Raw genomic sequence first — 27988 nt, forward strand, 5'->3', positions numbered from 1 at the left:
TTTACGAGTCACTTTCCTGTTTATTATTAGATTAAGTTATTTAATAAAATATGCTAGATAATGTACATTATTGGCATAATTCCCAACTTTAGCATTCTATACATAAAACTGTAACCTATACTGTGAAAAGCATTATTGATTTAGATCCAATTTACTGAACTTTCTGCCTCCTTTCGCCCTGCCTTTCATTCCGAACTACTTACCTGATGTGAACAGCACAATAGCTTTAAGACAGCTGTATTCTGCCGAGTCAACGTGGAGAGCTTTCAGTTTTTTCGACTTGTTCCTGAAAGATCCTTATGTGATCCATAAAGGCAACGACTCTATCCGCGGACATCGGCGAGGCATGGAGGCCGGCAGCGGCCAGCAGAGGAGCCACATGCAATGGCATGGAGCACTGGGCAGCGTTCAGCACAAACAGTTCACTCCAAGTCAGCCTTAGCAATGCCACCTGATCTGTGATCTGCAGATCTGGGAAGAAAGGGATATTCCTGGCCCATTCTACAGCGCTGAAGAGCAATCGTGCAGCCAGCTCGCAAATGTTCTCGATGCCCATGATGTTGTTGGGTTGCATACACTGACTTCCATACCGAGAGTTGGGTAAGGCTCGGCCCGCAGTAGTAAGGAGATGTATCCCGACAGATAGCAATGGCCGTTCAGAGGGTCCCCATTCGTCAGCGCGTACTGACCCGGGTTTGGTTGAGTCGGGGGCATTCTTCCTCGCTGAACCGCTGACAGAAAGGAAAAAAGGAGAGGAAATGTACATCCACAGAGCGCAGTGCAACACACCCGCAGCTTCCGAAACGCAGCTTTAATTACATTTATAAATTACATTTTTAAACTCCGCAAATAATCAGTGTAATTTCTCCATGCAAAATTTCAGTACGCAACATGATACAAATTAAACGTATAAAAATCAGTAATACTAAATATAGCTTTACCCGTTGAAGCAGACCACATTATGTCTGTTAAACTAATCCGAAGCACAGAACATTGCCTAAAGAATCGCTGGATTGCAAAAAAAACTCCCCAAACCTGTACCACCCACCCACGGTTACAATTGGAAAATTCTCCAAACATCTAATGCATGAATGCAAACGATTAACTTACAATTACAGGGGGGGAAAAGACCGATATATTAAACCATTTGAATCCACAAAAATTTGCAGCCATGCTTGCAATTGTTAAACTCTGTCAACTTTGAAGCTGGGAGTTCTAGAATATTTTTAACTGAAGCTGCAATATACGTTTTAAGGATCTCCATTGGCGACCAGCATCTTTTTCAGAATTAATTGTATTTTGCAATAAACTGGTTAGATTACTCTGCTATAGAACGTGTAAACGCCAAAGCATTTGATAAGACTGAACTACAACCACGCAGTTAGAGATTTCTGAATTCACATTTACAGCAATGATTAGCAAATAAATATTCACCTTCCCGTCTCATTCCAACTTTCAGGCATTTCTTCAGGCGACAGTATTGACACTGATTACGGTGGTGCTGGTCTATAGGACAATTCCGGTTGGCACGACAAGTGTACGTTAAGTTTCGCCGAACACTTCTCTTAAAGAAACTTTTACAGCCCTCGCATGTGAACTGGCCATAGTGTTTGCCGCTGGATTTATCCCCGCACACGACACACTCAATGTGCTGCTGCTGTTGGCTCGCCTGCTGCTTCTCTCCGCCTGGCTGGACGCTCTGACTGCTACCCTCCGAGCGGGGTGGATGGCGGACCCGGCTGGCCCGGGGTCTGCGGCGTATGAGGGGCTCCCGACGTCGCCTGCTGTTGCTGGCCTGGCTGCGCTTGTGCAGACTGGCCGCTCTGAGCTCCGGCCACGTCGTCCTGAGGATCTCGCCAAGTACTAACTACCATTGCCATATCTCGGCCCCAAAAAGTGCGGGAAAACAAGTTGATCGCACGGGGTTTTTTTTTGTGTCCTGTTGGTAGGGAGCAGAGTTGGATGGTGGTAACAGAAACGAAGAGAGAGAGAGAGGGAGGGAGGGAAAGAGAGAGAAAGAGAGTGAGGGAGAGAGAAAGAGAGAGAGGGAGAGAGAAAAAAAGGAATACTACTGCGATCAAAGCAACTCACCCAGACCACACACACACGCACACACACACATACACACAGACAGACAGAGACACACATACATACACACACACACACTCACACACACACACACACGCACACACACACACACACACACACTCACACACCACACACACACACACACCACACACACACACACACACACACACACACACACACACGCACACACGCACACACACAAGGAACAGTGAATGAATGGGTGAGTGTTGATCAACAGTAGCTTAAACAAATGAGCACCAAAAATAAGAATAAAAAAGATCCCGATCAGGGTAACGCAAGTGTCGGGAGGCCAGACCCAGGGCTGTATGCAGTCAGCCATTCAGGAAAGCAATATAGGAGGGAACGAGGGGTTAAAGATTATGGGAGTTGGGGTGGGTGGTGAGGGGGGGGGGAAGAAAAGAGACGGTCACAATTCGAAGGGACACACACAGCAAAAAAAAAACAACCACGCGATCCGAAGTAAAAGTATGGGCGAGTGTTAAATCCCTTCTTCTCCGAAGATCTGAATTGTCAGAGAAAAAAAAACTCACCAAGACAAAAAAAAGGACGGCCGACGCTAAAACGCCCTATTTTCACCTCTCATGCGGAGTGGAGAGAGAAAGGGAGGAAAGAAAAAACAACTAATAGAATATGCAAGGGGGAGAGAAAATGAATGCGTTTAAACGGGAAGACTAGCGGAGCAATTTTTCCGAAAGGGGGATCTGCGCGAATGTCTGTATATAGTGAACTTTGACACTACTATTGAAACTGACACGTTTCTATGGAGATCGCTGCCTTATATGGAGTTCATGTCAAGGAGCCAAGAGAGGGGCTGTTGGCAACTGATAATCAAAGGCGACTGGTCATAGCCCTGAATTGGGGCTGGGGAGGCTAAGGTTAGCCAGCCTCCTGCTCACTATTGGTTAGCCGTCTTATTTATTACCTACGACGCTCTGACAAGCAAAATTTACATTAGATCTCCTGCGCTGGTATTTACTTTAAGACCTTATTAGTATGGGTCGCTTGTGGTCACCACAAAAAAGCAACACGAGGACCCGGTGCTTGTAATAAAACAAGGCGGCTAGCGGCCTCGAAATTTCAGATGATCAGAAAAGTTAGTTAACAATCAAACTTTCTCTCTTGTATTTTAAAGGACCATTGTTTGAAATAAATAAATAAAACGGGCACCTCCTGTCTTTTGTGTCAAAGGGAGAAAAATCATTCTTTTCTCTCTCTTGCAATATTAATTCGGTGAGCAACCTTTTTATATGTTTCATTTTTATTCTGGTTTGGATTATGCTTTGAGGCCTCGCTCCAATGCCGGTGAGATTTCAGTTATGATTTGCGGAAGACGAAAAGTTACCATTGTCTTACAGGACTGGGGTGCTGTGCTTCTAACTGTAGGATAAGTCCAGCGGAAAGTGTTAACGTGCCTTGTATTTGACGTAAATTAAATCTCGGAACAGCTGTATCCGGCTGCCATCTAGCGTACAGTAGACAATTATCAAATATAATACACACACCCAGCCGGATAATCCACCAGATGGGCTTTTATTGAGGGATTTGTTTAATGCGAATAATTTATTGAATTTTAAAGTAAGTATTTTAAACTTTTAATCCAAATGTTATTAACCCTAAAATTTCAGAATTAATCATTATATGAGCGGGAAAAGCGAACCCTCTATTCAAATAGCAGACATTATTATTTCTTATTGTTCCACTTGTTCTGCATAAAAGAAACTGCGAATTATTTCAAGATGCATCATCATCATCTATTTTCTATAACTTTGACATAACAATACATCTTTTCCCTACGAGAAGCTAACAGACCATCAGTGACAAACAGCGATCAAACGCACAATCCATATGTTTGATAAATGTGCCCCTTCCTTACTCGTAATATTTAGTTCGTGCACAGATAGGATACAATATCCTAAAGTCAAGCATTTAAATACCTTAAAAGATATTTTAGCAAGGTTTTTTTTGCATAGCCTAACGTGGATACGCGCAAATGAATTTGCCCAATTGGTTTAATTTGAATGAAATAAGTTCAGTTCTTGCATTAAGTACTACATACACCCCCCAGCCACCGCTTTTCTATATGCATTGATGAAACGCTATTATTGACTATGCAACAGTGAACTTCGTCTTGTTCCCTCCCTTCCTCTCATTCTCTCTCCCCCTCTCCCTCTCTCTCTCTATCTCTCTCTTTCTTTCTCCCTCTCTCTTTCCTACTCTCTCTCTCCCCCCCTCTCTCTCAATCTCTCTCTCTCCCCCTCTCTCTCTCTTTCTCTCTCTTCCCTCCCCCTCCCCTCTCTCTTTCTCCAAATAAATTCTTAGCCATGGCTTATGTTTAGTGAAAAGGTGAAACGAATAAGATTAGAGAGGACAAAGGGGAAAATCTGTAAGTGTATCATTGGGGTTTCTCCCTCCTCAGAATGGGACGGCGCGGACACTGGAAGGGAGGCGGCCTCTCTTCTTGCAACTTGCTTGAAGTAAAGTAGGCACCTGTAACCGGCACGATCGGGAATCGTCAAAGAACGCGAGCAGGCAAGTTACAACTTCACTTTCATTGTCTCTCTCCCACTTTGATTTTTAGCAATACCCTTTAAAAGTAGCGCATGGCTGACAAATCTTTCCAAGCGAGTCTTAAATAGGCTACTTATGTATTATTTTGCTTATTGATCAGGGCAAATTATTATTACTGTGTATCGCACAAGACGTTAAGGGTGAAAGCGACGGAATAGCCCCTCGCGATCGCAACATCGTTCTTCAAGGCCATTCTGGTGCGTATTTGCAAAATGAAGGGAAGTGCGGCGAATTAACGTTGAACATGTGTTCGGACTTCTACCGATGTTGGTTTTAATGTGTAGACATTCGGGCTATGTACTTATAGCGTAACGAAGCTGAATTCAGTCTCCCTGTGTCAGTGTGAACTTGCAGGGAAAAACTCGAGGGCGGCGTGAAAAGCAAGGCATGGCAAAGTTGCGAGCCTCAGAAAGTAAGCCTCTCACCTGCTCTGGTCACCTAATGGAAAGATCGATCGGCCAATGTTTGGCTAAGTGATAGTGTCAACAGATAAAGGAATACCAAGATGATCGACTGGCCCCGGTATACAGAGACACAATACATACACTGCTACCACCCGTCCGAGCCCGCAGTCGTCTCTCAGTGCTCTCTCTCTCTCTCTCTCTCTCTCTCTCTCTCTCTCTCTCTCTCTCTCTCTCTCTCTCTCTCTCTCTCTCTCACTCTCTCTCTCTCTCTTTTTTTTCTCTCTCCCTCTCTTTTTGTACTGTTCCACTTTAATTAACACAGCAGTGTGCTGTCAGAGGGCAATACAAAAGTACTCAGAGGAAAATGAAAATTCGGCGCCGTAAGTTAAAGAGAAATACCGAGTTCATTGCTCGGTTCGTATCGGAGAAAGAGTGGGGTTGCTGAGGCGTGGGAGGGGGCAGGTTCTGGAGGGTGCGTTGGGGGGGGGCAGGGAAAACTCTTCATCGGGACATGGAATCACTTCAGGCTGGGGAAGAGGTGGGATGAAGCGGTAACTGAGCGCCGTGCAGTCGGTACCTTTCAGGCGTTCTAACTGCAGATATTTCGGTATTCCTGGCCGTACCTAGACTGTTAATCTGTACCTGTCAGCGGACGTTCAGTAGTATGACTTTCTTATTCTTGTACTTTTTAAAGATTCTGAGGTTAAGAGCCGCTTTTCAAGGTGCAATCAGAACCATAAAGGTTTTATCCATATTCGGTTCCCGTCCTGAAAAAGAGAAACAAGCAGATTTCTTGTTATATTTCACATTCGTAAATTGTATATTTTTTTGTGATTACAAATATTTTAAACCACAGGCCATTGCGTCGTCCTACAAATTCATTCCCTTTGCTAAAATAATTAGTATCGTCTCCTGCAGGTTTCAGATGTTACTCGAATAACCTTGAATTCAGCTCACTGAGATATTTCCAAACGCAATCTTCGAAATGTCAAATAAACACTAACGGTGATAATAATGGATACACTGCATCCAGGGAGAAGAATTTTCAGTGCAAAATTAATGCTTTTTTCCCTTCTTTTTCACCATACCCACCCACCAAGCATCTGGTTTGTAGACGTTTGTAAATCTTAAGAGAAAAAAAAGGCTGGTCTTTTAGTTAGATCTCCTCCCCCCAGTTAGGACCGCTGACCTGTCGCATTACCCTAGGTTTTTTTTTGCCGAGCTCCCGAGGGCAAAAAAAAGAAAGAAAGAGAATTTTAACTTTTCCAGCTGTATCGAGTCAGCTACGGTGCAAAACTTTTTTCAAATGTCAACATTTCTCTTGTTTACTCATTCAAATGCAGGCACGAAATGTGCGTTATTTCAAAGAAATCTATGAATTCAGCATCTGATTTTTCACTTGCCTGCATAATCTAAAGGCAGCTAAAAGCAATGGCATCAAAAATAGTCATGATATACACAGGGAGACAACTCGCAACGTCTTTCTAGTTTGTGCTGTATTTTATCTGTGTCGTGCTCAGAGTATTTCGGCTTCAAAGTTGTTCGCATGAACGACGGCCCAGTTATACCGACACTGATTTTGCCTCCAATACGCGTGGGGCGGTTACTTTAGGTAGAATCTAAGTACAAATACGTTATGGCTCCTTGACTGTTCACTTAATATGTTTTGTTTTGTGTTCCTGCAGCTGAACGCCACTGAATTTACTCTGCAATAGGCATGGTGAACCAGTGATTAAAATCATCCCATTCTGAGGTTAATTTCAGTGGCGAGCTGAATCATACATAATTTGGTGTTTCTTTCTTGCGCCCCGTTCTTGCCTAGTAAGTTTTTTTGTAAACCACAACACGAGAATTGAAGTTTAGTAGCGACAGATTCCGAAAGGTTTAGATGTTTATAGAAGCAATGCCGAGTTTCTGGATATTTTTGCTTCAACTGTAAACAGACACGGAGAAATTTTGGGTCACATCGTACGTGTGATAATAACAGCCAGATGTTTAAAACACAAAATATACACGAAGCTTTTTTTTTGCTTTTAAAAAAGCTAACTCTCCTTCTTTACGTCTCTTGAAGCGTCAAAGAGAAGAGGAGGGACCCTTTGTCCACATTCATCTCTGGCCATTCTAGGGGTGAATTTGGTGTGAAAGGGACGAGAAGGTCACTTGACATCGCCTTTTATCTACTGGCGTTTTCTCTGTGGATCATCGGATCTGAATAGACACATCTAATCGCACTTAATGGAAACTTGGCGAGAGAGCGAAAACCCGCCTTCACCTGCATTCACCGTTAGAATCAGCACAGCTAATTGCCTCACCCTCTGCTTTAATATAATCTCAAAACAAATCGAAAGCCTTAGGAATTGGAGGGTTTCTAATTGGCTCGTAATAAACCCAAATTTTAACTCAATTCTCATTCATTGACACGTCTGGTGCTCTAAGTGAGCAAGTTTTTTTTAATGAATGCGTTAGATTTATAGGATAATACCAGTCCGGATGACAAAACAGTTCAGTGTTCCTAACTTTCTGCAAATACGTTGCCACCACGAACTTCTTCGTTGGTGTCACATATACCGGTTTCTATAGGTAACCGATTTAATTCACTTAATCTTTAAAATCTGAATGAATAAAGCCTTCAGTCTTTTATTTTGCTTTCATCTGAGAATATTTATGCGAATAAAGTAGTAACATATTGCAAAACAAAAAGAGGCATATTGTAGGTGGGAATGCACACAGACATTATTATCTGTACTTTGCAGGAACAACGTTAACACACTATATTTCAGTCTCTAGGTGTGTAAATTGATCAGCACATTTAATGGTCCATTCTTATACTGAAGTCGAAAACATTCAGTTCGCTACAATTTAATGCCAATATAAGGCCCCATAAAAGGCAAAAACAAAGAACTGCTTTTAGCAAAGCAACGCCTTTTAAATTTGGGGTACATGTGATGCAAATGAAACACTAAATAGATGTTAGTTGTTTTAGGAAAATAAACACACAGAAACAGCTCAAACTCGAACAGCAGTAGAAGACGCTTGTACACTAAAGTGATGCCGTTCTGCATTCGCAATATAGCTCCTGGAGGTTAATTTAAAATCCACACCAGAAGAAATAAAATAGGTTAACTTGGCTCGGCACAATAATAAGGCTTTAAACTTCCACGAATTGCCGGCGTGAAAGTTTTTTTCGTATGCTTGGGTATTGAAAATGCCTTCAGAACAGAAGTAGTTTGGGAGTATGACATACAAACTGCTGGAGGAACTCAGCAGATCAGGCAGCATCTATGGAAATGAATATACAGTCGACGTTTCGGAGCGAGACTGGAAAGGAAGGGGGAAGGTAGTCTGCGAGTTGATCACTAATTGCAAACAATGATGCTTGGACTACTTTTACAATTAGCCGGTGGTTGGGTCTTGTTGGCAGGACTGTCAGATACAGCAACGGGTAATTGCTTTATTGCTCACAAAACCGCCACCTATTTAGAACATATGTGCTAATTACGGTGGATGGGCGTATAAATAGATACCATAAATCTATTAGGGCCAAAAAAAACACGCCATTGACTGTTTAAGTTAAACCATCTATTGTATTACACATACTATTCGTAAACAATGCTCTATCATCCCGCACCACCAGGTAAATATATGCCCCGTGGAAATGCGATCGCTTCCCAGATGGGGGAAAAACTTCGAGAAATACACATATTCAAACTTTCTCTCCATTCTTTACCCGCCAAATATTCACTGAACTCTGAGAGTGAGCGAGACTGTTTTCAGTTAAGTGAGTTCTGATGATAGATAATGTCAATTGTTCAAGTAAAAGTTTACAAACGTTCACCTTAACACATTAATGGTAATCTTAGCCCGTCAATCGACATTCTTCCCAGCTGTTATTTACTTTGGTGGAAGTAGTCTGTCTTTTTGGTGGTGACCACTTGGTTCTGTAGTCGGATACAGCAACAACTCAATTCCCTTTTCCGAACGTTCATTATATTGGACGTTATTCTATATAATCTGCATTTTTACATGATTTTAGCTTACTTTTCTCTACCAATCTCAGGGAGTTAAAGAAAATACTGCACTGTTAAAGCCAACTTTGCGCGGAGAGTCAGCCTGTTTGATTCAATTGTTTAGTTAGGATTAAATTGTTTATTAATGCAGGGGCATGTGTAAGAAGTTGCTTAAAATTGTTTATAGATTGTATAGCCAAAAAGCATCTTGTACAAATGGAACTTCTAGACATGGAGCTGCCGAGCATGATTTGTGGGAATCAAACGCAGAACAGACTCTTATTACATAGGAATGTCCGGAAGGGAGCTCATGGAAGCAGAATTTAAGTGCTTCGTTTTTAAGCGTGGCTCGCTCGGTTTGTTAGGAGAAGGTTTTTTGTTGAAGCCGCACTTCAGTTGTTTCACACTGAAATACCCGCTCAGTGCCGCATTTTGGAGGCGTTGTTTCGGAATGGACTTTGAACTGAAGTCGTGCCCTCTCAGGTAGACTCGAACATTCCAATGCCACTTCGGCGAAAGAGAGCCGGGAAGTGTACCTGCCACCTGTTTACTCTTAATTCCTTAGCCTCCTGTCAAAACCTGATCACAATCACACCGTTGTTGGCGGGAGCTTGCAATACGCATATTGGCCTTTTCCTTCGTGGAAATAGTAATCAGGCTTCATAAACTATTTCACTGGCGGGAAAACACTTCTCGACGTCCTGAAACAAGTGAAATGCAAGCCCTTTTAAAAATTAACTTCCACATCTAATGGGGTGATGATTGGTCACAGCGCAGCGCAACTGTCCGAGGAGGTGACAGTTCTCCCGAGTGCATTCCCAAAGTGTACAATAAAGTGAGACCCAGGTACTAAATGCTACCTCTCTCACCCATACTACCCCCACTACCCCTACTTCGCCCTCCCAATGGACTGTCAGGAATCACAAAGAACAAAATCCTTTTCTAAACTAGAAGTTATTAGGATAACAGGATATTTATTGACATATTATTAATTATTTTCTTTCCCAAATTCAATAATGGAAAAATATCTTGTAAAACGGGATCCGAAGTTAATCATAAAACCTAATAATTCTTTACAAGTTACATTTTGGCCATTTCTTCATTTTAGAGTCTAATTTATTGGTGAATGAATACAATTAAATCAATTCCCTTACATGTAAACAGGCATATAATAATCAGTATTAAATCTATTCTAGTCTGCTTCTCAAAAATATATTGAACTTTACGTGTATGGACTTGCAGCTACTGTCATTAATAAAGTTCCTGATGCCCAGTTTAGACAGAGTTGAAAGAGTGGGCAAAAAGAAACAAGACTGAATGTAACATTTAATCTATAATTCCATCACTGTAATTTTGTTTTATTCCAATAGATGCGTCGCTGCAGAATTTTATCACGTGACTTATAACATACTGAAGAATGGGCAACATTTGAATCAATATCAATCCCACCCCCCCTCGAGAAACCATCGAATCTCATATAACATATTTTAAGTATGATAGGTACAGATTGTTGACGAATAATAACTAGAACTGTTACTTAAAGAGTTTATAAAACCAAGGTGATCAGGTGATATTGCTGATCAAAATGAATTGACAGACTTTTCAATAATTTAAAATGTTTGTTTTTGTATGAAAGGCGCCAAACACATACGGTCCCCTCTGTGTGCGCATGGGGTGGGGGAAGGGAGAATGTGGGAGATAGATAGCACTATCTCTAGAACAGATAGAAACCAGAATCCAATGTGTGTCACTGGAGCAGAGCTAAATGATTCCTTGTTTTGAGCCCAATGCGAAAAGTTAGATCTGTTTGCGGCAACGATACGGTGGAAAAATTTCACCAGGGTCGATTTAAACATCGCCGCCCCTGTTTGAAAATTAGCTGGTTATAGCAAAGAGCCATAGTTGTTGAATAGCTATCCAAATAAAGAAAACAACATCACTGAATATTAACTATATCAATAATATTCCTTATTAATTTGTCTCAACGTAATAAATTAAGAAAGGAGACGGGCAGAAGTTAAAACATCGAAAACTTGTACACGTCGCGTGGAGGATGAGCGTTGCAGGGAGGAATGGACGGTGGTCTCAGTCTATTTTCAGCTCCCTCTGGAAGCAGGGAGTAAAATTGTTCCATTAGCAGGTCTTCATTGCCCTCTCATCTCACATCTCAGGTGTTTGTACAGTTCCTCCTCTGAGGTTCTCCCACACAAATGACAGGAGAGAGAGAGAGAGAGAGAGAGAGAGAGAGAGAGAGAGAGAGAAAAGAGAAAACTTGCTTTCGTGGTTTAGGTGAAACTGTAGGAATGTCGACAATATCTTATTGAACTATGAAGGTGGCGGGGGAGTGTGAGGAGGTGGGCTTGGCTGGTGATGCCAGAGGTGGGTGGGTTGAAAATCTCATTATTATAGGCAGAACATTGACAATGAGAATAAAGACGTTGGGCGCCGCCAGCAACTCACGTTTGCATTTTAGTTTTCAGAGCTTCACATTGCATTTTCACATACCCCAACGATCGGGACTAATAACCTGCAATAAAGCAACGTTGTTATAAATAACTCGACTAAATAGTGTTTAGAAATATTTTTCATTTAAGAATTTTGCACTTTCTAGAGAAGGAAAAGCGATATTTATGGAAACACGGCGGTAATTTGAGTTATATTTGATTGAACTATTTTATTTTGCCAACTGTTACAATGGTTTAAAATTTAAACTTTTTTTCTGTTACAATACGTCTAAGAACACAAAATGCACATGAGATCCTCTGCCAACTTTACTACAGTATTATTTTACAATCCATCCTTTTGCAAATTTAGTTGAGCGAAGAATGCAAAATGTTAAAACCTTTAAATCCCACTAGACACAATAAGGGGCAGGAGTGAAGTGCAGTCTCTCTCATCGAAACGCGGCAACTTTGACATTCACGGAGAAATGAGCAGTACAGTCTCCTCACACTGGTCTGTCAGCAATTGCAACGTACCTGGTGAAAACAGAAGTGGCCACACAGTTTCTTTTAGTAATACATAGATGGTAGATAATTTGTCCGTTTTATTTCGAAGTCAGAGATATAACGAGTCAATGCGAATATATTTTAGAAACCTAACATGTATGAATTTATTAACACATCTCCCACAATTTCCAATTTCCCGACTGAACTGGCATTTACGTCGCTAGCTATACCTTCAATGATTTCAGTCGTCGGCGTCCACCAGGATTCTGTGACACGCAACCGGCGCTATCATACTTAATAATGTATAGTGCATAATATTGATTTTTATATTATAAGCAGCAAATTCTTACTTTACATACATAATTATTATGCCCACTTTGAGCGATGCGACTTCCAGTGTGATAACACCAGGACGGAATACACGCACACGTTGAAAGTCACTGATTATGCAGCGGGGCTCTGTTATTAATGGTAATTGGCCATTTATGAATTATCTGCATTTCTGTCTTAACAAAGTAACTACGGTGTGACACAGATCCCTCACGAGCGCGTACTTTTCATTGCATTGAGATTATTGTTTCATTACGGAACTTATTTTAACGTGAGACTTTTGTACTGATTTGTGACGATCTGGTACAGCGTCCGTGCTTTTTATATTCCTAATGGCTTGTGGTAAACTGACCAGGTGCAGCTACAGGGAATATACATAGAACGGTTCATTTCATTCAGATTATTGTTCAATTTCCAGTATCTTATTAAGACAGAATTACCTAACTATCCATCTTTCTGATTGATAAGCAATATATGGCAAAAAGCTAAAATTAGGCTGCAGGGAGACAGACCACGTAGAAGATCGATATTTAATCCGTATCTACAACAGAATATGATTCCTTTTCACCCCGTGACATATTTTCAGAAGTTAAATCCAAAGTCATAAAGATAGCTTGCCCGGTTTGTGCGCTCGTCCCAAAGTATCTGCATATGTAGAACGAGGATGGACAGATCTTTGGGGAGTCCCGGAAGGGCACTCTAGCGCATGCGCACCTACAACTACCATATTAAAAATAATCAATATTTTACAGTGTAAATCTGCCTGACGGTTGGGTCGCATTAAACTTCTATAGACCCGGCGTTATGATCGTTAGCTCACGTTTAGTTTTTTTTTGGCTCAGTTGTATTTATGAAGGCAAATGGCTGTTCAAACTATTCTTAATTATTTACCTTGTGAAATGGCCCATATTCGTTAGATCACGCCAGGGTCAAGTTCTACTCACGTGTCCATCTAATTAAGTGAAATACTCAGTCATTTCGGACCTAGTAATAAAAGTCCATTTTAGCCTTGGGTGCCTACTTTTGGGATTAGTGTTTAACCCAATGAAATTATTAGCACTTGGGCAATCAACTCAGAAGGTAACCCAGCCAAATGAAATGATTCCCTGGTATTTTCTTTTCTGTTATATTGTGAGTGTCTATGGTATCCCCCAGGGCTGCTTCTCCCTGCCTGCTCTCTGATTTCATGTAGAAAAGCAGTCCTGAATGATGGATTACTGTGTCATTGCGGCCTGCGAAGGATTAATTTGTTTTATTGATTTCTCTTTAGGCAGAATGCCAGGATTCGCTGCTTCCCACCTTTACAGGATACTTCCAACAGTAATAGACGGTAATAGTCTAAGACAAATCAGCCCATTCTTGTAAAAATAGAACCACAAAGCCCAAATCCCCCAGTTGGCTGCAAGGATGCACCTATTCCATTGCATTCCAAGGACATTAATAAATAAGCTCCGTTTTTTTTACGTTATTACACGTCTTTTGTTTCTCCAAAGTTAATGAGATGAGAAGTTTGCAAGGTATAATCTCTGCAAGCATTCCTAGTTCTGTAAAAAAAAAGGAAAGTTGGAATCTTTGAAACAAGTTAATAGATTTGAATAAACACAAGAGATTTTGCAGATGTTGGAAATCCAGAGTAACACACACACACAACATGCTGGAGGAACTCAGCAGATCAGGCAGCATCTTTGAGGAGGAATAAAGAGTCAATGTTTTGAAGGGAGGGGCGAGATGAAGGTCTTTATTCCTCTCCATTGATGCTGCCAGACCTGTTGAATTCCTTCAGCATTTTGAATGTGTTACTAACCTTGAATAGTTTTGTCCAGATTGTCCACACAAGAGACACATTGGCAAGGAAAACATCAATAAGGAATGACACTTGAATATTAAAGTAAATACACATCCAGAAAAGTATTTTGTGAAAACCATTACAACTAAAAGCAAAATAATATATGCAAAATGACAATTAATGCATTGTGTATGTAAAAATACCAAGTTTTGCAGTACTTGTTCTCTCTTTCTGTAATTACTTCATAATTATTGCAAAGGCATCAACTTTGAAAACTTCGACATTAAAATAGTTTCAGAACATTTTATCTAACTTACAAAATAATATTTGTTTTTATTTAAAGTACCCTCTCAACTATTTAATAAAATAATTTGTGCAGAAATTAGTTTTAAACATACTTTATTAATGAAGTGAAATGCTTGGTGTGAACTTTCATTTGAAATGTATTGTAAAAGTTACAAAGTAATGAACAATATCTTATAAAATCTGGATTAGTCAGTGCACAATATTCATTGATGTAACCATGTTGAAGCAGTTAAGAGCATAAGAGCATAAGGCATAGGAGCAGAATTAGGCCATTCAGCCCATCGAGCCTGGCCCACCATTCCATCATGGCTGATTTATTTTCCCTCTCAACTCAATTCTCCAGCCTTCTCCACATAACCTTTGACATCCTGACCAATCAAGAACCTATCAACCCCTGCTTTAAATATACTCCAAATGACTTGGCCTCCAGAACGATCTGTGGCAATGAATTCCACAGGTTTGCCACTTAGTGGCTAAAGAAATTCCTCCTCATCTCTGTTCTAAATGGACATCACTCTATTCCAAGACTGTGTCCTCTGATCTAGACCCTCCCACTATAGGAACCTTCCTCTCCACATCCACTCTATCTAGGCCATTCAATATTTAATGGGTTTCAGTGAGGTCTCCCCTCATTCTCCTAAACTCCAATGAATGCAGACTCAGAGCCATCAAATTCTCATCATGCATTAACCCTTTGATTCCCATAATCATTCTCATAAATCTCCTCTGGATCCTTTCCAATGCCAGTACATTTTTTTAGATAAGGGGCCAAATCTGTTCACAATATTCCAAGTGCAGCCTGACCAATGCCTCTGAAAACTTCAGCATTACATAAGAGCGTACAATATAGGAGCAGAATTAGGCCATTTGGCCCATTGAGTCTGTGCTGCCATTTCAACATGTCTGATCCATTTTTCCTCTCAGCCCCAGTCTCCTGCCTTGTCCCCATCTTCCTTCATGCCCTGACTTATCAATAATCTATCATCCTCTACCTTAAATATTCATAAAGACTTGGTCTCCACAGCTGCCATCCTTGCTGGCATGTGGCACAGGCAGTGATCCAGAGATTGCTACACTGGAGGTCCAGCTTTTCAGCTATCTGTCTAACTCCATTTATTCCCTCTTCAGGACCTCTTTCCTTTTCCTACCTATGTTGTTGGTACTAATATGTACCACAACTTCTGGCTGTTCATCTTCCTCCTTTAGAATGCTAGAGATCCGATCTGAGACATTTATGACTCTGGAACCTGGGAGGCAACATACATTCAGGTGACTCTTTTCACATCCATAGAATCTCGTGTCAACTCCTCTATGGAATATCCTATGGAAGACTCATGTCAACTTCTCTATGGAAGACTTCAGTCTTCTTCTCCCCACTTCCCTTTGGAGCCACAGAGCCATACTCAGTCCCAGAGACCCTGCTGCTGTGGCTTTCCCTTGGTAGTTTGTCCTCCTCAACAGTGTCCATAGCAGTTTACTACCACTGAAAGTAACAGACACAGGGATAATCTGCACTGACTGCCTATTCCCTTTCCCTCTCCTGACAACCACCCAGCTAGCTGCTTCCTGCAACTTAAGAGTGACTACCTCCCTGTAGCTCCTATTTATCACCTCCTCATTCTCTCATATGAGCCAGAGATCATGTAGCTGCAGCTCCAGTTCCTTAAAATTGTCTTTACTGAGCTGCAGCTCGAAGCACTTCGTGCATATGTAGTTATCAGTCATTCTGGAGGTCCTCCAAGTTTTCCTCATGGCATGCAAAGTACATACCACTAACTCTGGACCCATTCTCACTGCAAAGGCATTGCATGTACGGGGCATTACAGTAATATTGAAATTAACGCATCGCTATTACAACTCAGGTTGTTGGAATTCGAAAGTTCAGTCCCGGTGTCCTCTGTAAGCAGTTTGTATGTCCTCTCCGTGAAAGCATGGATTTTCACCGGGTGCTCCAGTTTCCTCTCACAGACCAAAGATGAACCGGTTAGTAGGTTAATTAGTCATTGTAAATTGTCCTGTGGATTAGGCCAGTGTTAAGTAGGTGGGGTGCTGGACGATGAAGCTTGTTGGGCCGGAAGGGTCTGTTCCACACTGTATCTCAAAATAAACAAAAATATATTAAAATACCAATATGTCAAATTGCTTTCTTCAGAAATTCTGCTAATGCAAAAATAAAGCTGGAGTACATATATTTTGGCAATAAATCAATCCAAACTGCCAAGTTCCCCGAAATTTTTTAGTTTAAATATTTCAGCTCCTGACAGTTTTTAGTATAGTAAGTATATTAAGTTTAAAGGTGGAATACAAAGCATTAATTACTTGAGAATATATTTATATTGTACTTGTTCAGTCATATTTTAAAGTTAATGGGCTTATTAATAGTTAATAATAATGGTGCGTAGTGGTTAGCACAATGCTTTACAGTATCAGCAACCTGGGTCCAGTTCCTGCTGCTGCCTGCAGAGAGCTTGTACGTTTTCCTCAGGACCACGAGGGTTTCCTCCAGATGTTCCGCTTTCCTCCCACAGTCCAAAGATGTATGAGTTACTAGTTTAATCGCTAAGTTGTCCTGTGATTAAACTAGGGTTAATTTGGATTTGCTGGCTGTCGTGGCTCAAAGAGCTGGGGGGGATCCATTCTGTGCTCTATCACTATATATAAATAAAATAATTAATTACATGTCAAACTTCACAGATATTAGTTGGTCCATCTGTTTTGAATAAACTAACCTTTTAAAATACTCTAAAAGAGCTCAACTGCCAACAGGGAACCTAAATAAACAATCACAAATTTTCAGTTACTTTGATCTAAACGAAGATTCAGAGCTTTCTCAGTATAGACAGATGAAAACAGATGCCATAAGACCTCTTATTTTCATTTAGTCACTTACCTACAGGAAAGATGTAAATGAGATTGAAAGAGTGCAGAGAAAATTTACAAGGATGTTTCTGGGACTTGAGGACCTGAGCTATAAGGAAAGTTGAATAGGTTAGGGCTTATTCACTGGAGCAGGGGTTCCCAACTTAGGATTCACAGACCCCTTGCTTAATGGAATTGGTCCATGGCATAAAAAAAGTTGGAAACCCCTGCACTGGAGCGTATGAGTGGAGATCTGATAGAGTGGTATAGACAGGGTAAATGCAAGCAAGCTTTTTCCATGGAGGTTGGGTGGGACTACAACTAGAGGTCATAGGTTATGGGTGAGAGGTGAAATGTTTATTGGGAACATGAGGGGAAAGTACTTCACTCAGAGGGCAGCAAGAAAGTGGAATGAACTGCCAGTGCAAGTAGATGCAGGGTCAATTTCAAAATATACCAGAAATTTGGATAGGTACATGGATGGGGTTTTGTGGAGGACTGTGGTCTGGGTGCAGGTCATTGGAAGTAGGTGGTTTTAAATGGCTTGGCACAGATTAGATGGGCTGAAGGGCCTGTTTCTGTGCTGTAGTGTTCTATTACTCGATGACTCTAAGGCCACTAATAGCTTGCAAAGAAACTGGACAAATCTATCACACATTGTATTATCTACAAAACATCAGTTCCTAAAATTTTAAAACCAGTTGTTTTGTTTCAAGTTTGCTACATTTCTGAGTTACTGTAAGCAGTACAATTAAATGTGCTAAAGAAATTTTGAGTTCTGTTTGGGGTGAGGCCCTCCGTCGAATGGAGTTGGTGACAGATGTTGTGCCCCAGCAGTCTACATGATGCACAAATGTGTACACAAGACAGGGCAGTTTGATATGGGGAGCAAGCTGTTGCCCGCAAATCAGGCTCCCCCCCTCCATGCTGCCAATGAATCCAAATGAATAGCAGAGCCTCATACAGTTCGGCACCAGCGGCATTGCAGGAGTTGCCAGTCAGTGCTGAACTCTATGTAGGACCACCTCAGGGGCTCAGGTTCCAGATCTTTCCTGAGGATTTATTCCCAAAGCCTTCCTCATGAGTGAGTACAGCCTCAAGGCAGGGAAGGCTTAAGATCAGAGATTTTCTTCTTCTGGTTGAGCTACCAACCATGGATGATGAGCCCTATCTGTCTAAAGTGACTGGTTTGAGGTGGCAGTAACCTACCTTTGCCCCTTCTCCTGTCAGTAGAAATGGTTCTGTTAGTAGCTAAGCCACACATGAAGGTCAGGAGCTGGACTTGTTTGTCAGAAGCTTTTCGAGACACACACACAATTGAGAGCATTTAGTAGGTAGTGGAAGTTTATCCTTATTAACTCCCCTGGTTATGACAACCTTAAGGAACCACTGTTTTATAATATGTGGGCAATATACAATACAGAGCCAAAACCAAGTGTAATATTTTAAAAAATTTACCGTATTTGTAATTTGACAGGTCTTTCAATTTGTTCAATAGTTTCCTTCTGCCTTCCTTCGTTTTGGCATCGAGTGAAAAAGCAGAAAAAAAGTAACCAAAGTCTCAATGGCTCTATTTGTCTATGCTGTGAAATGGCCACTTTATTGGGTACACCTGTACACCTCCTCCTTGATGCAAATATCTATTGGACCAACATACGGTAGCAACTCAATGCATGCAGGCATGGTCAGTTGTTGTTCACACCAAACATCAGAATGAGAAGAAATGTGATCTAAGTGACTTTGACTGTGGAATGATTGTTGATGCCAGACGGGGTGGTTTGAGTATCTAAGAAACTGCTGATCTCCTGGCTTTTCAAGCATATCAGTCTCTAGTGTTTACAGTAAATGGTGTGAAAACAAAACAAAAATCCAGTGGGCAACAGTTCTGTGAGCAAAGATGCCTTATTAATAGGAGAGGTCAGATGAGAATGGCCAGACTGGATCACACTGACAGGTAGGCAACAGTAACTTGAATAACCTCACGCTACAACAGTGGTGTGCAGAAGAGCATCTTTGAATGCACAACCTTGAAGTGGCTGGGCTACAGCAGCAGACCATGAAAGTGCACTCAGTGACCACTTTATTAGGTACAATGAGGTAACTAATAAAATGCTACTGCGTGTAGATGTATATTATTTCATCAATATATCGATCATTACTGTAGGTTTAATCATGCATTAAAAATAAATAATATATTAACTCATATCAACAAACCTGATATACAATAAAATCAGAAAGTATAAAACTCTTAGAATTTTGAGAAGCAGTTGTTTACATCAAACAGAGAATAATAAAAGAGAATTGGAAATGAAGTTGGACATAATTATTGATTTTGATTAGTATTTGATTGCCAATGCTTGTATTGTGTTTTAATTCCAGTAATCACATCTAAACCACAAATTATTGTATAGATAATTAGAGTCATAGTCATAGCATGGTCCAGCACAGAAACAAGTCCTTTTGTAGAGATAATTACTTAAATTAGGAGCCTGGAATCTGATTGAACAGGAATATTAAAATTGATCAGTTTGCAGTTGGTCAAACTGGATTTCAATTGTATCTTCTTACAACTTCACGTGGCCCATCACTGAACTGTTCCCACAACCTATGGACTCACTTTCACAGACTCTTCATCACAAGCTCTTAATACTTTTGCTTATTTATTTATTATTAGTACGTAGTATTTCTTTCTTTCATTCTTTCTTTCCTTGCATTTGCAGAGTTTGTTGAATTTTGCACGTTGATTGTTTGTCCTGTGAGGTGTGGTCATACATTGATTTTTTATTGATTGAGATATGATATAGAATAGGTCCACATTCCATGATTTAACCCTAGTCTAATCACAGGACAATCTACAATGATCAATTAACCTACCAACTGATTCTATTGTGCCTCTTGCATTTACTGTGAATGCCCGCAAGAAAATGAATCCCAGGGTTGTATATGGTGGCATATATGTACTTTGAACTTTGCTATTCTTTTTTTCTTATGATTAAATGACAATTAGTTTTTCATAGTACTTAGTACTAATGCTTTGTCATGGGGTATTGTACAAAACACCTAATCTCATACCAGAATACTGGTCTGCAACATTCAGATATATCTGTTAGATACTTGCTGTTGGTCTATTGGAAACTTTGTTTACTATACCAAGCCATTTTCTCTTTCCACTTAAATAGCTTGTAAGCTTGAGTCATTGCTGGACATGAAGAGTGCAATATTCAGATTTATGAAAGTGTAAGGACATTGATCCAAGAATATTCTGCCAGATCTTAGACCATATGACATAGGAGCAGAAATAGGCCATTCAGCCCATTGAGTCTGTTCCACCATTCCATCATGGCTAATCCTGGATCCCACCCAACCCCATAACATCTGCCTTCTCGCCATATCCTTTGATGCCCTGACCATCAGGAAACGATCAACTTCCGCCTTAAATATACCCACAGTCTTGGCCTCCACCACAGTCTGTGGCAGAGTAATCCACAGATTCACTACTCTCTGGCTAAAAAAAATTCCTCCTTACCTCTGTTCTAAAGTGTCACCCCTCATTTTTGAGGTTGTGCCCTCTAGTTCTGGATACCTCCACTACAGGAAACATCTCCGCATCCACCTCATTTAGTCCTTTCAACATTCGGTAAGTTTCAATGAGATTCCCCCCCCCCCCCCACCCCGTTTTTCTAAATTCCATTGAGTACATGCCCAAAGCACCAAAACGCTCCTCATATGTTAACCCCTTCATTCCTGGAATCATCATCTTGATTTAATATCAATGGAAATACTTTTTGTTACCTTTAGAAGATGATTTGGCATCAAAATTTTTATTTTTAAAATTTTACTTATGAAGTTTTCTATGGACGTTTGACAGATATTTTATCTGTATCATTTCTAAGAACGTTAGTGATTAATGACTCGGCAGTGGACTGACTGTGAGAGCAGGAGGGATGGGCATGGGGCTAGCAACCCCATCCTGTAAAATCCCAGAGCTACAGAAATGCCAACAGAAGCTCCAAAGTCCTGGTCCCTGGGAGAGGAAGGATACCACCAACAAAATGGGTTACAACTGGAGACAATGTAAAAGAGCGGCCCAGGATACAGCACTCTAGCGAGCTGCTGTCGGAGGCCTATGCCCCTGTAGGGGTGGGTGACGGGCTTAAGAAGAAGAAGATGAGATTAAAAACAGCTGTGACTGGATAATGCTTTCCCTACTATATTTTACTTCTTATAGTATTTCCTTTCCTAAGAGAAAAGTTCTAACCTTTATGGTCACCTTGCAGTGTTTCATATTTGATCGCTAAAAGGGCAAGCAGTCAACCTGTTTCCAAGACCCTTCTAATGAACCCTGGGAGATTTGCAGCAGCAGCCGAGGTGACCTGTTCTCAGCATCTCCCTCTCTCTCATCAGGAATGGATACTGCAGCAGGGTGCTGCCTTACTTGCACAGATACATTTTCAAATCACAAACAAGGGAGAATCTGCAGACGCTGGAAATCCAAGCAACACACACAAAGTGCTGGAGGAACTCAGCAGGCCAGGCAGCACCGATGAAAAAAAAGTACAGATGACATTTCAGGCCAGGACCCTTTGGCTTTAATTTTCAAGTCATCTTCTTTATTGAATTTACCAAGGGCACTGTAATATTTTGGTTCCTTGAGGTTGTTATGGACATGGGAGCTAGTGTGGACAAGCTCCCGGTGGTGTGCATCTCAAATAGCCTCTGACGACCAAGTCCAGCTCCTGGCCTTCACATGTGGCTTAGCTACTAAGCCCGACGGAACCGTTTCTACTGACAGGAGAAGGGGCAAAGGCAGGTTACTGGCACCTTAACACCAGTCATTTCGAGCAGATGGAGCTCGTCAGCCGTGGTTGGCAACTCATCTATGAGAAGGAAAACTCTGATTTCACCCTCTGCTGTCTTGTGGCTATAACTGCTCATGGGAAGGTTTCGGGAGTAAATCCCAAGGAGAAATATGGAGCTGGAGTCCCTAAGTCAGTCCTACATTGAGTTGAATGCTGACCGGCAACTCCTGCGATGCCACTGGTGCCAAACTATATCAGTCTCTGTTGTTCCTTTAGATTCATCGGCTGCGTGGAGAAGGGGTGCTTGCTCTGCATATCAGCAGGCCCTGGCTTGCATGCAACATAGACAGTTAAGGTGCAATATCCACGGTCAACCCCAGTCAGCGGAGGGCCTTCGTAATATTTCTCAGATCAACATTAAATTTGAGAAATTAGAAATATTAATTTCATTTATGAGACTACAGTCTACTAGAAGGCATTTTAGAACAGTTATATCCACACATTAGTAATCATGATGGCACTCAGACCAAATGTTTTGCAGGAAGCAGAAGCAATCGCATCCCTTGCTGGTGAAAAAAAGTGTTACAAACTGAGTTGCTTAACAGCATAAGATTCAGGAAACTTGACAGAACATTTTGCTTCTGAATAAAGAATGAGATGTGTATCTTGGCTGTAAAATGAGGACAGTTCCTATAATATGTACAGAATTGTGCAATAGTCTTAGGCACATATATATAACTAGGGAGCCTGAGACCTTTGCACTGTACTGTACTAATTCTCTGTATTGCACTGTACTGCTGCTGTGGAAACAACAAATTGTATGACATGTGTGAGTGATAATAAACCTGATTCTGATCTGGGTCTCTACTGTGGACTGAGAGTGGCAAGGGGGAAGGGAGAGGGGAATCATGGTTGGCAATAGGGGTAAGGGAGAGAGGAGGGAGCGGGAAGCACCAGAGAGATATGCTGTAATAATTAATAACCAATTGTTCGGAACCAAATGACCTTGTCTGGTGTCTCAGAGCTGGCTGTGTCTGCACCCATGCCATCCCCCCCACCCCAGCATTCCTTCTCTGCTACCTGTCCCACATCCCTCTCACAGAGCTCCGCCCTTGCCATTCCCATCATCTTTTACACTCGCCAGATTTACAGACTTGCTCTCTGGTCCATTTCGACAAGTACAGTACTGTGCAAAGGTCTTGGGTACCCTCGCTGTGTGTGTGTATGTATATGAATATATGACCCTAAGAATTTTGCACAGTACTGTATGTTATACACGATGCTGGTTTACTAATAAGCAGAATATTTTAATTCTTTGAATATTAGCTTTCACCACTAACTCTTCTATGAATTTAAAATAATTGACCACCTTTGTTCCGAAATATCAACTGAACTCAGATTACATGTATTTACAGGACATGACTACACTTTAGTCTTTACTGAATAACTGACAAAAAACTCCTTTCTCATAACAATCAAGAACAAATCACTCAGAAATGCACAACAATAACATCTTTAATGTGACAAAGTTCTTCTTCACAACATTTTTATGCTCCCATTTTCCAATAGTGCTTTTCCCATAGTTACTGTAATGATAGTAGCTGAAGATTTCTGAAGCAATGTGGCATTCTCCCATCATCCATTGTTTCTCACTTTAGTTTATTTAGAGATGCAGCACGCCCTTCCACCTTCCTGAGTCCCTACCGCCCAATCACACCCACGTGACCAATTAACCTAATAATTCGTATGTCTTTTAGAATATAGGAGGAAACGTTTTTGCCGATGACACAAAGGTTGGGGGTGTTGTGGATAGTGTGGAGGGCTGTCAGAGGTTACAACGGGACATTGATAGGATGCAAAACTGGGCTGAGAAGTGGCAGATGGAGTTCAACCCAGATAAGTGTGAGGTGGTTCATTTTGCTAGGTCAAATATGATGGCAGAATATAGTATTAATGTTAAGACTCTTGGCAGTGTGGAGGATCAGAGGGGTCTTGGGGTCTGAGTCCATAAGACGTTCAAAGCAGTTGCACAGGTTGACTCTGTGGTTAAAAAGTTGTATGGTGTATTGGCCTTCATCAATGGTGGACTTGAATTTAGGAGCCGAGAGGTAATGTTACAGCTATATAGGACCCTGGGCAGACCCCACTTGGAGTACTGTGCTCAGTTCTCGTTGCCTCACTAGAGGAAGGATGTGGAAACCATTGAAAGGGTGCAGAGGAGATTTACAAGGATGTGGCCTGCAATGGGGAACATGCCTTATGAGAATAGGTTGAGTAAACTCAGCCTTTTCTCCTTGGAGCAACGGAGGATGAGAGGTGACCTGATAGAGGTGTATAAGATGATGAGAGGCATTGATTGTGTGGATAGTCAGAGGCTTTATCCCAGGGCTGAAATGGTTGCCTCAAGAGGACACAGGTTTAAGGTGCTGGGGAGTAGGTACAGAGGAGATGTCAGGTAAGTTTTTTACTCAGAGAGTGGTGAGTGCGTGGAATGAGCTGCCGGCAACGGTGGTGGAGGCGGACATAATAGGGTCTTTTAAGAGACTTTTGGATAGGTACATGGAGCTTAGAAAAATAGAGAGCTATGGGTAAGCCTAGAAATTTCTAAGGTAAGGACATGTTCAGCACCTTTGTGGGCCAAAGGGCCTGGATTGTGCTGTAGGTTTTCTATGAAACCGGAGTACCCAAAGGAAACCCACGTGGGCACAGGGAAAATGTGCAAACTCTGTACGGACAGTGGCGGGAATTGAACTCACATCACTGGTGCTGTAGTAGTATTACACTAACTGCTGCAATAACGTGCTGTCTGGACTTTTTTCCATTTTTATCGTCCCTTTTATTAGTCTCTCCTCTTGTAATGTATCGTGTAAAATCTCAAGTTCTGTATCTCAGTATTTTTACATTTTTCTGTTTAATACTTCCCTTATTTTTTCCCTTTCTGTAGAACTCTAAGGCCACAGGATTTCTACTTTTACACATTCATGTAAGCTTTTTGTTTTCGTCTTAATTGTTGACCATGGTTCTTTGTCTTCGAGTCATCTGGCTGCCTGTGTCCTTGAAGATCAATTTAAAAATACTTGTAATTCTGTATAAGGCTCTGAATAATCTAGCTCCTCCATATATTTTGGAGTGCCAATCCTCTTCCGTCCCTAATCGTAAACTTAAATCCCTGAACACTGGTTTGCTTGGTGTTCCGAGACCCAAGCATGTAAGTATTGATGATACAGCCTTTTGCTCTAATGCACCAAAAATCTGGAATATTCTCCTAACTGTGGAACATTTCAAAACACCTCTAAAAACCTACTTTTTAATTTGGCCTGATTATTGGATTACTGTTGATTATGTTCATATAATTAGCTAATGTTACTTATTGATCGATTTATTGAGAAACAGTGCAGAGTAGGGCCTTCCAACCCTTCAAACCACGCCACCCAGCAACCCCCGATTTAACCCGAGCCTCATCACGTGACAATAACCAACTAACAATGACCATGTCTTTGGACTATGGGAGGAAACTGGACCAGGACAGGGAGAACATGCAAACTCCTTACAGACAACAGAGGGAATTGAACCCTGGTTGTCTGTAAAATAAAGCATTGTGCTAACCACTCCACTACTGTACTACCCTAAATATTTGATTATATTTTATTCTATATAATGTTTGTCTTTACTTATGATTTTAGATTTTGTTTAATAATTTTATGACTATATTTATTGATATTTACAATCTATGTAAAGCACTTTGACGCTACAACTTAATGTATGACAGGTGCTATATAAATAAAGTTATTATTATTATTATTATTATCAAGCAATACAGCAGTGATATGAGCACTTCAGGATATGTGGTGCCTGTTCCAGCTTGTGCCAATTCCTACGTTTGGTGCAGATCCCCTTAAGCGCCAGCCCTCCATGTATTTTTCCAAGCTCTTCCTAATGACCCACGTCAACCACTTCCACTGGCATCTCATTCCATTTACTCACCACTCTCTGTGCAAAAAAACAAAACTTCCTTTAAGGTCCCTTTTAAATCTTTCCCCCTCTCACCTTAAATTTATGACCCTTAGATTTGGACCCCTCTTCTTTGGGGAAAAGACTGTTAGCATCCACCTTATCATAAAGTTAAACACTTCAATAAGGTCACCCTGTATTCTCCTACATCCCATGAAATAAAGGCCTAGCCTATGATAAAGTGGATGGTAACCGTTTTTTCACTAATGTTTAAAATTGACTCCCTATAACTTGGGCCCTCTTATAACCATATAACAATTACAGCACGGATACAGGCCATCTCGGCCCTTCTAGTCCATGCCCGTACATTTACTCTCACCTAGTCCCACCTTCCTGCACTCAGCCCATAACGCTCCATTCCTTGTCATGGCAATATCCTCACAAATCTTTCCTGCACTTTTTCCACTTTAATCACATCTTCCCTGTAACAGAGCTGTGGTGAACTACATATACCTGTCTGGACATGCACCCCCCTCCCTGCTAACTGCTCCTGTGGCTCCTCCCACAGACCCCTGTATAAAGGCGATTGGAGGCACTGCTCCTCCCTCAGTCTCCAGGATGTCGTTTGGTGCTCTCTTGCTGCTGACTGCTCTCTTCCAGTGAATAAAAGCCTATATCTCGCCTCACGTCTCCGAGAGTTATTGATGGTGCATCAAGAGCAATCAAAATTGTTAACAACAGTAACAGAACAGTAGTTAAAAAGGCAACAGCCTCTCCTTGCTTATCAGTATCTCTGGCATGCCTGTAGCATGCCATATTCTGACATTCTAAACTTTTACCAGTTTAATATTGTACAAATGATTAATTAAACTGTTTAAAGAGTAAGTAAGTAAGCGTTTTAACCACTCCCCTTAATTAATTTATCATCTCTTGATTGGACATAGCATCAAAGGTTATGGGGAGAAGGCCAGGAACTGGGGTTGAGAAGGAGAAAAAAAGATCAGCCATGACTGAATGGTGGAGCAGACTCGATGGGCCAAATGGCCTAATTCTGCTCCTATGTCTTATGGTCTTTACAATTTGCCCCAAATCAAAAATAACACACACTCCAATGCTGGAGGAATTCACCAGGCCAGACATTTTTTATGGAAATGCAGAAACAGTTGATGAAAGTCGTGAAACATCGACCATTTATTTACTTACGTAGATGCTACTTGACCTGCTGAGTTCTTGCAGCATTTTGTGTATATTACTCTGGACTACCAGCAGCTCTTGTGTTCCAAATCAAAAATGCTTTTAGGTATTTATTGAGACACGGTGTGGAATAAGTCTTTCTGGCCCTTTGAGCCATGCTGTCCAGCAATCCCCTGATCTAATCTTATTTGTCCCTAATCACAGGACAATTTACAATGACCAGTTAACCTCCCAACCAGTGTGTCTATGGAATGTTGGAGGAAACCGGAGCACCCAGAGGAAACCTACATAGTCACGGTGAGAATGCACTAATTCCTTACAGGCAGCAGCGAGAATTGAAACCGGGTCACTGTGCCGCCCACTACACTACCATGCTGCCCTAAATTTGGAGGCCGGTGACAAGAATTAGTGAGTGATAAGGATTTTGTTATATGTACATTTGGTCATAGATTTTCTTTCATTTTTCTATTCATCAGCTACTTTAAATGTCTTCCACAGGAGTTTGGGATCTATTTGAACAGGGAAATCAACTACGTCCTGCCTTAGCCAATCAAATTCATAAATTGTTAATTAGCAGCAAATAATTAATAAAGCACATGAAACAGGAAGGGTGAACGAAAGTGTTAAATTTAATGTTGCATGAAATACATAAATCAGAATCATGCTTATTATCACCGGCATGTGTTGTGAAATTTGTTAACAGCAGCAGCAGTTCAATGCAATACAT

At 41.2% G+C, this 27988-nt stretch overlaps 1 protein-coding gene and 1 long non-coding RNA gene across 13 annotated transcripts in view; one reads left to right on the top strand and one right to left on the bottom strand.

The window, feature by feature from the left end:
* nr2f1a (nuclear receptor subfamily 2, group F, member 1a) overlaps positions 1-6144 on the bottom strand; it is a 9207-nt gene extending 3063 nt beyond the window's left edge. Inside the window, 6 exon segments of the mRNA XM_073066552.1 lie at positions 204-273; positions 275-594; positions 597-731; positions 1435-1718; positions 1720-1939; positions 5659-6144. Of these exon segments, the coding sequence (XP_072922653.1) occupies positions 204-273; positions 275-594; positions 597-731; positions 1435-1718; positions 1720-1880 (970 nt within the window). The 5' untranslated portion in view covers positions 1881-1939; positions 5659-6144.
* The window catches only part of LOC140738766 (uncharacterized), a 57484-nt gene continuing 32457 nt past the window's right edge, over positions 2962-27988 (top strand). Inside the window, exons 1-6 of one of the 12 annotated variants that reach the window (XR_012101452.1) lie at positions 4148-4638; positions 4778-4874; positions 6767-6902; positions 13637-13696; positions 16321-16441; positions 27466-27558. This is a non-coding gene — a long non-coding RNA (uncharacterized lncRNA). The other 11 variants (XR_012101443.1, XR_012101450.1, XR_012101451.1 and 8 more) reach the window with 11 other exon arrangements.

Source organism: Hemitrygon akajei, chromosome 2 (assembly GCF_048418815.1).
Source record: "Hemitrygon akajei chromosome 2, sHemAka1.3, whole genome shotgun sequence".
In the NCBI taxonomy this organism is placed as follows: domain Eukaryota; kingdom Metazoa; phylum Chordata; class Chondrichthyes; order Myliobatiformes; family Dasyatidae; genus Hemitrygon; species Hemitrygon akajei.